At 52.4% G+C, this 14,282-nt stretch overlaps 8 protein-coding genes across 8 annotated transcripts; 5 read left to right on the top strand and 3 right to left on the bottom strand.

The window, feature by feature from the left end:
- Positions 1–272: 272 nt before the first annotated feature.
- Positions 273–3,420, top strand: N7510_005881 (uncharacterized protein; the record flags this gene model as incomplete). Its single annotated transcript, XM_056977807.1, has 6 exons — positions 273–333; positions 397–707; positions 762–932; positions 983–2,691; positions 2,746–2,925; positions 2,976–3,420. The coding sequence occupies 6 exons, from the start codon at positions 273–275 to the stop codon at positions 3,418–3,420; spliced, it is 2,877 nt and encodes a 958-aa protein (XP_056833839.1).
- A 408-nt stretch (positions 3,421–3,828) lies between these two features.
- On the bottom strand, positions 3,829–4,373 carry N7510_005882 (peptide chain release factor family protein; the record flags this gene model as incomplete). Its single annotated transcript, XM_056977808.1, has 2 exons — positions 3,829–4,143; positions 4,233–4,373. The coding sequence occupies 2 exons, from the start codon at positions 4,371–4,373 to the stop codon at positions 3,829–3,831; spliced, it is 456 nt and encodes a 151-aa protein (XP_056833840.1).
- A 982-nt stretch (positions 4,374–5,355) lies between these two features.
- Positions 5,356–7,043, top strand: N7510_005883 (aldehyde dehydrogenase family protein; the record flags this gene model as incomplete). Its single annotated transcript, XM_056977809.1, has 6 exons — positions 5,356–5,388; positions 5,451–5,763; positions 5,822–5,999; positions 6,050–6,265; positions 6,316–6,389; positions 6,442–7,043. 6 exons carry the CDS (start codon positions 5,356–5,358, stop codon positions 7,041–7,043), a joined length of 1,416 nt encoding a protein of 471 aa, XP_056833841.1.
- A 351-nt stretch (positions 7,044–7,394) lies between these two features.
- N7510_005884 (serine palmitoyltransferase small subunit family protein) lies at positions 7,395–7,841 on the top strand (the record flags this gene model as incomplete). The annotated part of the gene is made up of 1 exon (XM_056977810.1): positions 7,395–7,841. The coding sequence occupies one exon, from the start codon at positions 7,395–7,397 to the stop codon at positions 7,839–7,841; it is 447 nt and encodes a 148-aa protein (XP_056833842.1).
- A 538-nt stretch (positions 7,842–8,379) lies between these two features.
- On the bottom strand, positions 8,380–8,738 carry N7510_005885 (uncharacterized protein; the record flags this gene model as incomplete). Its single annotated transcript, XM_056977811.1, has 2 exons — positions 8,380–8,634; positions 8,688–8,738. Coding segments are annotated over 2 exons (306 nt in total), but the record flags the coding sequence as incomplete, so codon positions are not given.
- Positions 8,739–8,973: 235 nt separating this feature from the next.
- On the top strand, positions 8,974–9,862 carry N7510_005886 (dodecenoyl-CoA isomerase; the record flags this gene model as incomplete). The annotated part of the gene is made up of 2 exons (XM_056977812.1): positions 8,974–9,164; positions 9,226–9,862. The coding sequence occupies 2 exons, from the start codon at positions 8,974–8,976 to the stop codon at positions 9,860–9,862; spliced, it is 828 nt and encodes a 275-aa protein (XP_056833844.1).
- Positions 9,863–10,156: 294 nt separating this feature from the next.
- On the bottom strand, positions 10,157–11,459 carry cdc123 (cell proliferation protein CDC123; the record flags this gene model as incomplete). The annotated part of the gene is made up of 2 exons (XM_056977813.1): positions 10,157–11,297; positions 11,341–11,459. The coding sequence occupies 2 exons, from the start codon at positions 11,457–11,459 to the stop codon at positions 10,157–10,159; spliced, it is 1,260 nt and encodes a 419-aa protein (XP_056833845.1).
- A 182-nt stretch (positions 11,460–11,641) lies between these two features.
- Positions 11,642–14,116, top strand: N7510_005888 (COG1/VPS51 family protein; the record flags this gene model as incomplete). Its single annotated transcript, XM_056977814.1, has 3 exons — positions 11,642–11,784; positions 11,839–12,008; positions 12,060–14,116. 3 exons carry the CDS (start codon positions 11,642–11,644, stop codon positions 14,114–14,116), a joined length of 2,370 nt encoding a protein of 789 aa, XP_056833846.1.
- Between the last annotated feature and the right edge of the window lie 166 nt (positions 14,117–14,282).

The raw sequence follows: 14,282 nt of genomic DNA on the forward strand, positions 1-14,282 counted from the left end.
ATGAGGCATGAAATGATGCCTCAGGCGTCAATACAACATGTGATGCGCTAACCGGACTGGGGATAGTGTATTGACTTTCGTCCCTCCCGTTTATTATTATGGTCGTTGCCATAGAGCTCACTCTTTTCTCTCTTGCTCCCATTGAAACGGTCTCGCACATCTGACACTCTCCGTTCAGACCCACCTGCCCTGTATAACCTGCTGTCTTCTGCTGCAAACCCCTTCTTCCCATCTGCCCTCGCTCGTGTTCATACCCCACGTTCTCCTTCAAAATGGCGGAGGGTCTTGGAGCTTTGTTGGAGGCTAGCTTGGATCCCCGGCGCAACAAGGAGGGTGAGTGTCCGAGACGCCTTCCATCGCAAAGAATTGTGCTAACCTCCTTCCTTTCTGGTCTAGCCGAGCTTGCCCTTCGTCAAGAAGAACAGAAGCCCGGTTTTTCACTGCAGCTCCTCCAGACCACCGCCACCGAATCCTATCCCTACAACATCCGGCTGGCGAGCGCCCTTTTCTTCAAGAATTTTATCAAGCGCAACTGGACCGACGAGGATGGGAACTACAAGCTGCCACTCGACGAGGTTGCGACCATCAAACGGGAGCTGATTAGCTTGATGATCTCGGTCCCCTCTGGCATTCAGAGCCAACTGGGTGAAGCCGTCAGCGCGATCGCGGACAGTGACTTCTGGGAGAGATGGGATACCCTGGTGGATGTAAGTCTTTTGAGGAGCACCGAGATGGCCAAGGCTAACATGTGTCTTTCTTAGGATCTCGTGTCGAAAATGTCGCCCGACAACCCTGCCGTCAACATCGGCGTGCTTCAGGTCGCACACTCTATCTTCAAGCGATGGAGGCCCTTGTTCCAGTCCAACGAGCTGTACACGGAGATCAACCACGTCCTCAACAAATTCGGGAATCCTTTCCTGGCCCTCTTCGAGGTCCGGCCCTAGCTTCCATTCGTGTGGATTGCATGCTAACCGTGCTGCAGGGATTGGACACCTATATTGAACAAAACAAAACCAATAAGGACAACCTCACCCAGGGCTTCACTCAGCTCAACTTGATGGTCAAGCTGTTTTATGATCTCTCCTGCCACGACCTCCCACCCATGTTTGAAGACCATCTTTCGGCAATCTCGTCGATTCTGCTCAAGTATCTGACGTACGACAACCAACTACTACACACGGACGACGAAGAAGCCGGCCCTCTTGAGTACGTTCGCGCCGGGATCTTCGAGGCTCTGACCTTGTACGTGCAGAAGTTCATGGATGCGTTCCAGCCCCACGTTGGGCAGTTCATCGACAGCTCGTGGAATTTCCTGACCACCATCGGCCCGGACACCAAATACGACATTCTCGTCAGCCGAGCATTGCACTTCCTGAGTTCGGTGGCCAGCATGCCCGAACATGCCACTGCCTTCCAGGCAGAGGAGACGTTGGGTCAGATCGTGGAGAAGGTCATTCTGCCGAATGTGAGCTTGCGGGAAGCGGATGAGGAGTTGTTCGAAGATGAGCCTATTGAGTTCATTCGGCGAGACTTGGAAGGCTCCGACAGTGAGACCAGACGCCGGGCCGCAACAGATTTCCTCCGACGACTGGCAGAGAAGTTTGAGCAGTCCGTGACCAAGGTCGTTCTCCAATACACGGAGCACTACCTCGGTGAGTATGCCAAGGACCCGGCGTCCAACTGGAAGTCCAAGGATACGGCAACCTACCTTTACTCTGCCATCGCGGCCAAGGGTGTGGCAACTTCCACCCACGGTGTTACCGCCACCAACAGTCTGGTCAGCATCACGGATTTCTTCCAGCAGCACCTTGCTTCAGACCTGATCGCAGAGGACGGTGTACATCCAATCCTCAAGGTCGACGCGATCAAGTACCTGTACACTTTCCGCAGCATCATCACAAAGGAGCAGTGGCAACAGGTTTTGCCCGTGCTGGTGAAGCATCTGGCTTCTTCCAACTACGTTGTCTACACTTATGCCGCAATTGCGGTCGAGCGGGCCCTCTTTTTAAGTGATGCCCAAGGACAGCCCATTATCTCGCCCTCTGAAATCACCCCGCTCGCAAAGGATCTCCTCGAGCATATTTTCCAGTTGATCCAGAAGGACCCAGCACCTCCGAAGGTGCAAGAGAACGAGTTCCTCATGCGATGTGTCATGAGAGTGTTGATTGTCATCAAGGATGGCGTGGTGCCGTTTACAGATACCGTGCTGCAACGATTCATCACCATCACTGAGATTATCAGCACAAACCCGAGTAACCCGAGATTCTATTACTTCCATTTCGAAGCCATGGGTGCTTTCATTCGGTTCGCGGCCCCGGCTAACCCGGACAAGCTTGAGCAGGCTCTGTACCAGCCTTTTGCCAAGATTCTTCAGGGAGATGTGCAAGAGTTCATGCCATACATCTTCCAGCTCTTCGCTGCCCTTCTCGAGGCCAACCCGTCAGCGACTCTGCCGACCTACTACCAGGAACTGATTGGTCCGATTCTGATGCCTGTGATGTGGGATTCTAAAGGAAACATTCCTGCCCTCGTGCGGCTTTTGTCTTCTATCATTCCTCGTGGATCGCAGTATATCCTCCAGCACAACCAGATCGAGCCTATCCTGGGCATCTTCCAGAAACTGGTTTCGACCAAGGCCAACGAGGCCTATGGATTTGATCTGTTGGAAAGCGTTGTCGCAAACTTCCCATCGTACGTTTCTGCCATTGCCATCAGATTGATAAACATTGCTAACCTTGATTTTAGGACTGCGTTGGAGCCATACTTTGTCTCAATCATGCAAATCATTCTTACGCGCTTGCAAAACTCCAAGACTGAGACACTGACGCTTCGCTTCGTTCGCTTCTACCACTTCATCTCCGCACATGACGACAAGGGTTACAGCGCCGATTTTGTCATCCAAGTCACGGACAAGGTGCAGGAAGGGTAAGTTTTTTTCTTGACTATTCCATCGGGCATATACTCACCCACTCCAGCCTTTTTACTCCTATCTACCTCACCATCATTCTCCCCGACACCCAGAAACTGGCCCGGCCCCTGGACCGCAAGACCGCAGTCCTCTCCTTCACCAAGACCCTCGCCAACTCCGAGGCCTTTGCGACTCGATACGCAAAGGGCTGGGGCTTCACATGCACGGCGTTGCTCAAGCTTCTCGAGCTCCCTCCGCTGCCAGCCAGCAAGGACGATCTCATTGCCGAGGCCGACATTGAAGACATGTCGTTCGGCGTCGGGTTCACTCCTCTGAACACGGTGCGCGCCGTGCCGAAGGACCCGTGGCCCGAAACGGGTGCCGATCTGAAGGCCTGGGTGGGCGCATACCTGAAGGAAGCGGATAAGAAGCAGAATGGCCGTGTGGCGCAGTTTGCGCAGGAGCGTCTGGATGAAGAGTCCAAGGCCATGCTGAGCAGCTACATTGCTTAATTGTGAGGAAGGGAGGGGGATGATCTTAAGAAAGATGTGTTGGCCAGAAAAAAAGACTTGATTTTGAACAACTGGTTAGAATGTGAGGATATGTGAAATTGACGCCCAAATTGACCGCTTCTGAGGTCAGAAACAGCTGTCCTTCCTCCCGTAACCCGTACCTGAGTTCGCAAGTATTCGCACTCGGTCCCCAACGAGTTGTGCTTCCCGTTTCGACTCGCGACTGAAATGACGCCAAAAATGGCTCAGCAAAATGACCCTCCGTCTTCTATGTCCGCTTGCACACGAAAAAATGATCTCGTAGGAGAAGATACTCGCTCACAATCACTCGACTCGCGGTTGGAAGCCGATGATTTAGTTATAGTAGTAAAAATTATAGTAGTAAGGAGCATGCTACGATTCCGAACTCTACCTCTTTTCTTCCTTAATGCCCTCCTCTCCCTCTGGATTAGACATCCTATCCTCGTCCTCATCCTTATTCTTCCCCTCCGACAAATCCCGATACTTCCTCTTACTCTTCTTCATCTTACTCGCCTTCTTCTTCCGCGCCGCCTCGGCCTTCATCGCCGCCCGACTGTCCTCCCCCTTCTCCCGCGCCTCCACTTTATCCGCCAGCAAATGACGCGCGATCTTCTCGTTTTGCGACTGCGACCGCGTCGCTTGGCATTTGACCACCACGCCGCTGGGTTTGTGGATGATCTGCACGGCAGAGTTGGTTTTGTTCTGCATAAGATGCCGTATTAGTATTGCTTACATGCGAGTGGAAATATAGTGGGATGCCTCGGGTGTTGCTAGGAGAATAATGCACATACAATCTTCTGGCCCCCGGTCCGGTACCTTTTAGGTACGATATTGTCACGTCGGCGTCGTTGATGGTCATGCGCGGAGGGAGTGGTTTCGCGTGGTGCGCAGGCGAGGACATTAGGGAGAGGCGTGGGCTGGTGGACAGCCATCTTGTTGGAATGGTGGCTTGGAGCCAGCTGCGATGCGGGCGCAGCATGTTAGGGCTGCCATTCGAGGGAAGAGAGAGAGAGATGGGGTGGGAGAAGAAGAGGATAAATGGAAGGTTCGATAAGATAAGGATTGGAGATGAGCAGTTCTCCATTACAGAACGTAGGTCAGCGTACCCTCTCAAAAAGTTCAGCGTCCCCCAGGGGTCACGCCCCCACCCAGGGTACGCTGAAAATCCTAATGGGGTACGCTGACCTGTAGTCACTCTCTGTTATGTCTGGAGAAGACAACGCCTGCTTTCTCCCATCTCCGCTACAACAAGTAAATAGGAATAGAATTGCTTCAGTGTGACGAATTGCGAAGATTATATTGACCGAAATCAATAGAAGAATCCTTGTATTTATATCATAAGAGAAATCTGATCAGGTTCAAGGGATGCTTCTCTCAGGACGTTCCCTATTTCGAGACATACTGTCCAACGCTGATTGACTTTTCGGGTCTGGCATATCTCGAATCGCAGTGCACATTATCACATGGATACCTGATAAATGAAAAATATCTCTACTTACGATATTATTCTTCTCTTCCTTGGATCCGGCAGGCTACATGTTCAAGTCGGAATGCATCGGGGAAATCAGGCGTGAAATGGGTAGTATCGGTCTGTGGATTTCCTCTCGACTATGTCCAGCCAGGCGAATTCCGCCTGCAAAAAAAAAGATTTAGCCTTAGTGACAAGTGACTCATGTAACTATGTCTTACTTTAATCTTCCCACTAGTTACCGCCTCGTATTAATAATTCGACATTTGACTGCAAATGTTGCGAAGTTATTTCCCATCTTACTAATTGCCTTCATTTTGGGGCTGTGCTGGCAGACGCTTAGAACTCGAGGGAAGCAATGAATTTGCATATAAAAACGGATTCTTTTCTCTGTCTCTTCCCATATATTTACCAGCACGGATAGTTACCTCTTCAAAATCGCCATCATGTCCAAATTGAATTTTGACACGTATTACAACGTGAGCTATGCATTTTATCTACTCGGTGGAACCCGTCAGACTAAATGACCCTCCCGTGACAGGTGATTAATGGCCAATTGAAGGGGTCCGACGAGCAATACTTCAGCATCAACCCTTTCAATGAGGAGAAGCTCTGGCCGGTCCCCGTTGCAACTGTGGAAGATCTGGACGAGGCTGTGACCGCTGGCAATGCCGCCTTTGTAAAGTGGCAGCATTCCTCCGTGGAGGAGCGGCGGAGACGATGCAACGAGTTTGCTGATGCCCTTCTTGCGCAGAAGGCTGATTGGGTTGAGCCGATTTCCAAGGAAACGGGACAGCCAAGAGAATTGGCCGAAAGTGAGGTTGACGCCGCCCACGAGTGGCTAACGACCATCTGTATGAAAGCCCCATCTGCTGAACTTCCGATCTTGTACTGTACTAAGAACCGCGCCAGCGAGGATTGACTTGCCCGAGTACATCACACATGACGACGACGAAGTGAAGGTGATTACAAAATACTTCCCGCTAGGCGTCGTCGCTGGGATCTGTCCCTGGAACTTCCCCATCTTTCTCGCCGCGGGCAAGATTGCCAGCGCCGTGTCGACGGGCAACACGATTATCATCAAGCCGTCGTAAGTTGCGAGGGCTCCTCCATCAAGCTGCTGCCTCTGATCTTGCTCAGACCATATACTCCGTACACGGCGCTCAAACTGGCAGAGCTGGCGCAACGTTTCTTCCCTCCGGGAGTTGTTCAAGCCCTGGGAGGCCACGACAGCTTGGGTCCGTGGATCACGAAACACCCGGGGATTGCGAAGATCTCCTTCACGGGGTCGTCTGCCACGGGAAAAAAGATTATGGCCGCTGCTGCGCCAACGCTGAAGCGTGTTACCTTGGAACTGTTCGAAATCCCCTTCCGTCATTTCTCTTTCAGTCACTAACAGCGGCAAGTGGCGGCAACGATGCCTCGATCGTCTGCTCCGATGTCGACATTGATGCTATTATCCCAACAATTGTTGACGATGGTAGGTGCACGAGCCTCGCAAAAGTGGAACTAGTACTGATCCATCAATGCAGCATTCAGCCACGCGGGCCAAGTTTGCATCGCCGCAAAGCGTATCTACGTGCACGAATCCATCTACAACGAATTCCTAGACAAATTCGTCGCAGCATGCAAGAACCTGACGCCCGGACAACGATACCTCAGCCCAATTCAGAACAAGATGCAGTACGATAAGATCAAGTCCATCTTCGAGGACTCCCGGAGTCAGCAGCATGAATTTGTACTTGGCAATGCGGAACCGGAGATCAAGAAGCCCGGCTATTACATGTCGCCGGCCGTTGTGTCCCGGCCGCCGGAGCAGTCGCGTCTAGTGCAAGAAGAGCCGTTTGGGCCGATTGTCCCTGTGCTCGTGTGGAAAGATGAAGAGGATGTGATTCGACGTGCTAATGGCACTGATCAGGGACTCGGGGCGACGCTGTGGTGCCGTGACCCCGAGCGAGCGGAGCGCATCGCTACGCGCCTTGAGGCTGGGAGCGTGTGGGTGAATCGGGGTGCGATGCCGATGCCCACGGCGCTTTTTGGGGGTGTCAAGCAGAGTGGTCTCGGGGGAGAATGGGGACCATTGGGACTGTTGACCTATTGCAGCGCGCGGACATTTCACTTTGCGAAGCAGTAGTTGGTTATTCCATCGCAGATTCCACAGTTCGTTAATGCCAAGAATTTTGACGTGGTGGAAAGGGGGAAAGTGGTCGGCGGTGAACGGCTAGACTCTCTTCGTTCCTTTCACTCTTCCCACCACCTACCTACCTATACCATGGCCACTTAGAACACCCACCAATTCCTCACAGACCCTAAGTTATTCTTTTCCCCCCCTTCTGGTCGCAATTATCCCGTGCACCCGGCCTTCACTGCCAATTCTGGATCTCCGGGACGGCAACTCCACTCCTCGAAGTTCCTGATCAAAAACGGCCTTCCACCCTTTCAACACCTCTCCCCACCTAAGAGATCCATTCCCTACACACCCGCCATGACCATCATCCTCTACTTCCTCACGGCCTTGGTCCGCTGGATCCGGTTGAAGATATACCAGTACGAGGTGACCTTCGCAATCTACATGCTCACCCCGACGGAAAAAATCATCTTCAGTGCGTGGTCCTTTTCTCCTCCCTCCCATCCTTCCGGTAATGCTAACGGGTCCAAAAAAGACTCGCTCATTCTCACCCTCATCACCATGATCGCTACCGGCATCTATATTTACCTGCCCGATCACCTCCGCTCCATCTACGGCCACCTGTACTACTACTGGGCCGGCGAGCGCCCGCTCATGACCACCCGCTTCGCATCCATCAATTCCGTGTTCGGTGAGACGGCGACGCAGAGTCTGAAGGTTGTGTACGAGACGGCGAAGAACGTTGCCGCCGCCGCTGCGGCTAATACGGCCCCCGCTGAGCATTTGGTCGCCGACGAGCTGTGATTCGGTCCATGTAACTATAAATTGGGACCGGCAGATTGCGACTATTATTAATTCCGGCATTTTTTTTAACCTGTTCAGTGCATTCGAGGCGTTTTTGGGAAGCGGAGGGATTGTTCTTCTTGGTTTGCATCATTGCGGTGCGAAGCCGTTTACTGGAAGATCGCACATACGTCCTTTGCTGACGGAGTGAGAGGAGCGCAGAGGTTCATCTTTAAATTGATACCCGTCTGTGACGTGGTTGCCTTGATACTTGGGCGCATATATAATAATAATTGAGACATAGTTATGCTAGTTTGTACAGAAATGAGAATAATGAAACACACCCAAACTCCACCATGCCCTGAGTAGAGTTGTATGGTACAAGTAACCCCTGTGTAACTCCCATCGAGATGCCGATCTCTTTTTCTTTGATGTTGGTAGTCAGACCAAGGCCCGTAAAAAAAAGCCGAAGCTTTTCCCACTCACGGTCATCTCCTCGAGGAAGACAAACCAAATGCGTTGACCTCGAGCAACACCCATAGAAACTTGCTTATTACCCACTCTGCGAAGCAGCCTGAGCCTCAGCTTGAGCCCTGGCTTGCGCCTCCGCGTCTTCGCGCTGTTTGCGTCGCTCACTTCGCACGGCATCGACCTGGCGCATCCGCGACAACTCCTGGTCGATCTCTTCCTTGTCGAGCGGGATCTTATGCGATTGTTCGGCGGTGGGCCAGAAGCCCTTGACGCTGAAGCGGTCGTCGAGGTTGGTGCCGAAGTAGTACATCCAGCCGATGGGGAACATGATGTACACGCCGAACTGCACGGGGTCAGTACAAAGTGGGTTAAACACGAGGGAGGAGTAAAGCGGACTTTGAATACTTCGAGGTTGCCACCCCGCAGTTTGTTTAGAATGGACGACATGGTGGATGCTGCTGTCACGGAATGCGTCAATCCATCACGTCGCTGAATGCCAAATTCGAGCAACGACCATGACTCAGCATCCATCAATGATCACCTGATCCAGCCGCGGCCCTCGGTTGTTCAGTTGTTTCCCCAAAGGCTTAAGATCCCCGCAAGAACAATAATGAACGATTATTATTTCTGTGTCTCTGGAGACTGAACAATTGCCTTTTCATCCACACTAATTCTGCTCACCATGTCCAACGACCAGCTCATCACCGTCTCCTACCGCGACCGCGTCGCTATCGTTACCCTCAACCGGCCCGATAAGCTCAACGCCCTCAATCAGGACCTTTACTACCTGCTCGGCGAGCGGCTGCGTGAGATTGACCAGCGTGATGAGATCTACATCACCGTGTTGACAGGCACTGGCCGTTTTTTCTCTGCGTACGCACCAATGACCCCGTTGAACATCCATCGAACGAACTAACATCTATACCCACCACAGCGGCGCAGACGTAACCAGCAGCCGCCCCAGCGGAGACCTCAGCTCTAACGTGCGCCGCGAGCTAGTCAAGGGCTTCGTCTCCAACAACGTCGACGTCACGCGCACCTTCTACAACCACTCCAAGATCCTCGTGGTAGCGCTCAACGGCCCCGCCGTCGGCTTGTCCGCCGCCCTGATCGCGCACGCGGACTTCATCTACGCCGCCCCGCACGCCTTCCTGCTCACCCCGTTCTCGTCGCTGGGCCTAGTCGCCGAAGGCGGCGCCAGCCGCGCCTTCGTGGAACGTCTCGGTATCGCCAAGGCCAATGAGGCGCTTATCATGAGCAAGCGGATTACCTGTGACGAGCTGGTGGCTGCGAGCTTTGTGAACAAGGTTATCCAGGCGCCTTCGGGCCGGCCGGAGGACTCGGATGGCTTTTTGAAGAAGGTTCTCGAGGAGGTGGACGAGAGGCTGGGTACGCATTTGAATCAGTCGAGTTTGCTCAAGATTAAGGAGCTGGTTAGGAGGCCTGAGCGGGAGCTCTTGGATCGTCAGAATGGCCTGGAGGCATTTATGGGCCTGGAGCGCTTCTTGAGTGGTGTGCCGCAGGAGGAGTTTCGCCGGTTGGCTTCCGGTGAGAAGAAGCATAAGCTGTGAGTGTGTGGACATATATTCTATACATACGCTGGGAGGGTATAGACCTGTCAGTCTTGAAATGTATATAGCAGCAGATCACGCAAGAATACAACTATTTTCATCATGACTATGGATCTATGTTACCACATGAAATTGGAGCTCTATGTTAAACATATCAAAACAAGTTATGTGCGGCACTGAGCGTTTGTATCGAAGCCAGGACGAGTCGCTAGGCTGTTTTCAGCCATCGTCGCGATGCTGCTGGATCTGATGCCAGATCATCAACCATATCTTCAACGCCAGGATTGTTTTCAACTAGTCCGACTCACTACCCGCCTCGCGCTCTTCCTCCATCTGTTTCTGCAGGATCTGGTGCCACTGCCCCATAAACTCGCTCATCCCACCAGGCCCAGCCAGTGATGCATCAACCACATCTTTGGGTACCTTGTGCGCTGAGTACTGCGCCGAGTTGAACGCATATGCCTCTGGATCATCTTTCTTCACCAGACGGAGCTCCGGCAAAAAGGGTGCAAGATCGTCATCTCCACCATCGTCACCACTTTCTTCTTCCTCGTCCTCCGACTCGGTGCCTGCGTCGATTCCATTTGGGCCCGAGGTAATAATACTCCCATCGTGAAGCGAGAGCCGGACAAAGCCCTCTGTCTCATCTTCTTCTTCAACAATACCCACGGGATCCTTCATCCGCAGAATCTCCAACCAACCGAATAGCAATGGATCCGTGCGTTGAGCCCAGGGATTAATATCGATCAACCACGCCCGCTGATGCGGCGGCGGGAGGTACACATCAAACACAAAATTGGGATCGGGGAAGGTATCCCGCAGCTTCTCGTCGAAGAAGGACTGGATGCGGGACCGCAACATATCGCGCATCGGGAACAAGAAGTCGAAATGGTTCTGGTCCCGCTGGGTCATACAGAGCAAGGTCCGATTGCGGACGAAGCACCGGAATTCGAGAGATGGGTTGAAGTTGACGTATTTGCGGAGAATGAGGTGGTAGGGTACTTGGGGTGGAGCGGGATTTGCTGTTGTTGTGTCGGGAACACAATCGTCGAACGGATGCTCCAGATCATGCGTGATGAAGTCGCTGCTTTTCATAAGGAGGTAGATGTCATTCGGCGTGCGGCACTTCGTGTCGTTGGTGGCGTTCATGAAGGTTGCGTCTTTGGGTGAACTCCAGTTAAGTTTTGGTGTGACCCAGCCCCCGAACTCGGTAATGGTTTCCTTAATCTGTGTGTGAATATCCTGCCACTCTGCAGACGGGTCGGGTGCTGCCTCGTCGCCGGAGTCGGAGAAGGTGTCTTCATCGTCATCGTCTTTTGGTGGGGCTTGTTCGGGGGGTAAAACGATGCCGTCGGCGCGGAGGTAGGATACAAAGGATTCTGGAAGAGGAATCACTCGTGACTTTGGTACCAGAGTGCGGTAGCTTAAAAGACCGCTGTTAGTTACGCTTGCAATTGAGTCACGAAGGAAGAACAAACCGAGGATGCCAGTCATGGTAGGAACAGTGCATAATATGGGAATAGGTCACCGGGGGAAAGGGGAGACGGTCCGGCAGACCATCCGAGTCCGCCGTGACATCTGATTCAATTAGTGGCATGGTTGTAACTGTCTCGCGGAGTGAAAGTGAAAGTTAAGATGGAGGGGACTTTTTGGACCCGTCACCTGACGATAAGATAAGAATGAGCTGACGTAATAACAATGCCTGCCTGAGGCTGCGGGTGTTAATTGATTGTCAACTTGTTCCGTTCGGCCAGACCTCTGTACTCGCTCACGTCCAGCATGGCCCCTGAGGCCCCTGATCCCCAGAGCCTGAAGACCTGGAAAGATGCCTTCCAGTATCCGATTCCCACGGTCCGCCGTGTGGAGCAGGAACTGCGCCGGGACATTGCCAGCAATAAGGAGAAGCTCCGCGCTCTCGTGGGGTAGGTGTCTCAACCAAGCCATTGCGGCGTACAAGGCTAACAGATTGCGTCTAGCACGAGATACCGAGAGCTAGTCGGCACAGCGGAGACGATTATATCTATGAACTCGGAGATTCAGGATGTGGAATTGATCTTGACGGACGTTGGCCGGCGATGTAACCCTCGCCTAGTGGAAAAGAAGCACTTGCATGCGCGGCAGATCAGAAGCGATGCTGCGGAGAAAGGTATTCTCTGTTCAAAAACGCATAGGGCGACTTGCTAATGGCTTCCTGTAGACGTCGAGAAACATACTTTCGGTGCACAGCTCGCTCTGCTTCACCGATGCACTACCTCCATTGCGCGGCTGCTGAGACGACGCGCTTCGTTGCTACTAATCGCAAAGATCCTGGTAGTGTCCAGGCAACTGCACAATACCCTTTCAAAGCACGAACCTCTGCCGCCATTCCTCGATGACCTGCGCAACCAGCTAGCGTCCCTCCGACAAACTCTCTTGAAAAGAGTCAACAAGCGCTTAGCTTCTGCGAATGCCACGGATGACCAGATCGTCGAAGCTCTGGCCGCCTACTGTCTCGCAAACAGCTATTCATCCGACGACGCCATTCATCATTTCCACGAGGTGCGCTTGGAGGTTATCATCAGCCATTTAGAATCATCACGCGAGAATATTCCCAAGATTTTGAGGCTGTTCATTCAGACGTTGCAGACTTCAAAGGCTCTGCGGTCACGCCAGTTCTCAGATGTGCTCTCCAAGGTCAAGACACGACCTATTCTCTCTGACGCCGAGATCCGCAGCCTGGATGGTCTGGAAATCGAGGTTCTGGGTCGCTGGGTGGCCCCAAATATTGAAAATTTCACGCCATGGATTAAACTGAGTGATTTGTCTCGGACAGAAGGCTTGGAGATGATTAGAGAATGGTCTCTGCAGGCATTTGAGAAATTTTGCACAGGCTGCCAAAAGTGTCTCGCTGATAGTGACGACTTCTCTGAATTACTGTCACTGCGCTATGATACTATCGAACTATGGCTCTCCTCCTGGGGTTCAACGCTCACACACCCATCTATTGATGTTCTCGAACGCCTCCGCGCCATCTTCAACGACCAACTCACGCGAGTCCTGACAGCACAGGCCCACAAACTTGATGAATTCGGGTCCCAAGTTGTGTCGATCATCTCTGACTGGAAACACACTGACAATAACGACCTGGGATCACTATGGGACATGGATCTCATCGGTGCAGATTACGTCAACGGCGCTACTCCCTTTAAACAAACCGTCATAGACCGACTGCTCGGCCGTGATGACACGGTCTCCCAAGCATTAAAACAGTACCAATCCTGGCTTGAATCTATCCAAGAAGTCAACTCATCCATCGACTCATTACGTCGTATCAGATGGCCCGATCTTCTCGTGGGAGCCGAAGAAGAAGACGACGATATTGAAGTCACTCCGGGTCTGAACGAGGCCGATCCGCGGCTGTTGACCGACGCACTTCATGAGGCTATCCGCACGGCATTCGATGCTTTGCAAACTTCATTTAGCGAAGCTTTCAAGGCACTCGGCTCGTCGCACGCAAGTGAAAAGGCCACTTTCCTCCTCCGCATGACGCGTTTCGTCCGCAGAGATATTCCTGCAGACTTCGTGGCAGAAGACTTTATCTTCTCGAGTGACACCGTTCCTGATCTGCAGAAGTTGCTTGCAACAGAAACCCTTGCCCAGGCTGGCTCTTTGACCCTCATACCGGCTTTGAGGACTAATCCACAGACTGGCTTGCTGAGGAACGTCCCTGGTCGGTCACTCTGGGAAGGCGAGCCGGTTACCCCTGTTCAGCCTTCGCCTTTGACTTTCAAATTCCTTCGCCGTCTCACGGCGACGATGGATGAGAGCGGTCCAGACCTTTGGGATCCGTCTACCCTCCACATCTTGAAGAGCACACTCCAAAACCAACTGGAGGAAGCAATCACATCTGCACTGAAGGATTTAGATACTTCAAGTACATCTGAAGCCAAGCCCGAGCCGAACGGAAACCGACCAGCCCAAGAAGACTCACAGGAAGCAAAGTCTGAGAATGAGGATGAATCCCCGAAATCGGAGGCGCACACTGCCGATGCTCCAAGTCAAGCTGAGGTCCTGCATGACTGGAAATTGCAGCTGTTTTTCGATTCTGTCTATCTGGCAGAGATGCTGGGCGGTTCTGACAAGCTGTCTGGCGCTATTGAGAAGGCTCAGAAGGGAGCAGGACTGAGCGCCCCTGTTGTGAAGAACACCAGGCAGCTTGCCCAGGACTATTGGAAACGAACGGAGCTGTTGTTTGGTCTTCTTGCACAACGTTGAGCTTGAGCCCTCCTTCCCTCTGATCGATCCTTTTAGATGAATAGAACGATGTCTCTATCAGCCTATCCTCTATCTACATAGAGCAATTGGAGTTTATACAATTTTCATTACTTTGAACAAGTCACATTCTCGTGATAGTCGTACAAAGATCACAAATCATTAATCA

The sequence above is a fragment of the Penicillium lagena genome, assembly GCF_028827675.1.
Source record: "Penicillium lagena strain IBT 129212 chromosome Unknown utg000003l_segment0_segment0, whole genome shotgun sequence".
NCBI lineage: Eukaryota > Fungi > Ascomycota > Eurotiomycetes > Eurotiales > Aspergillaceae > Penicillium > Penicillium lagena.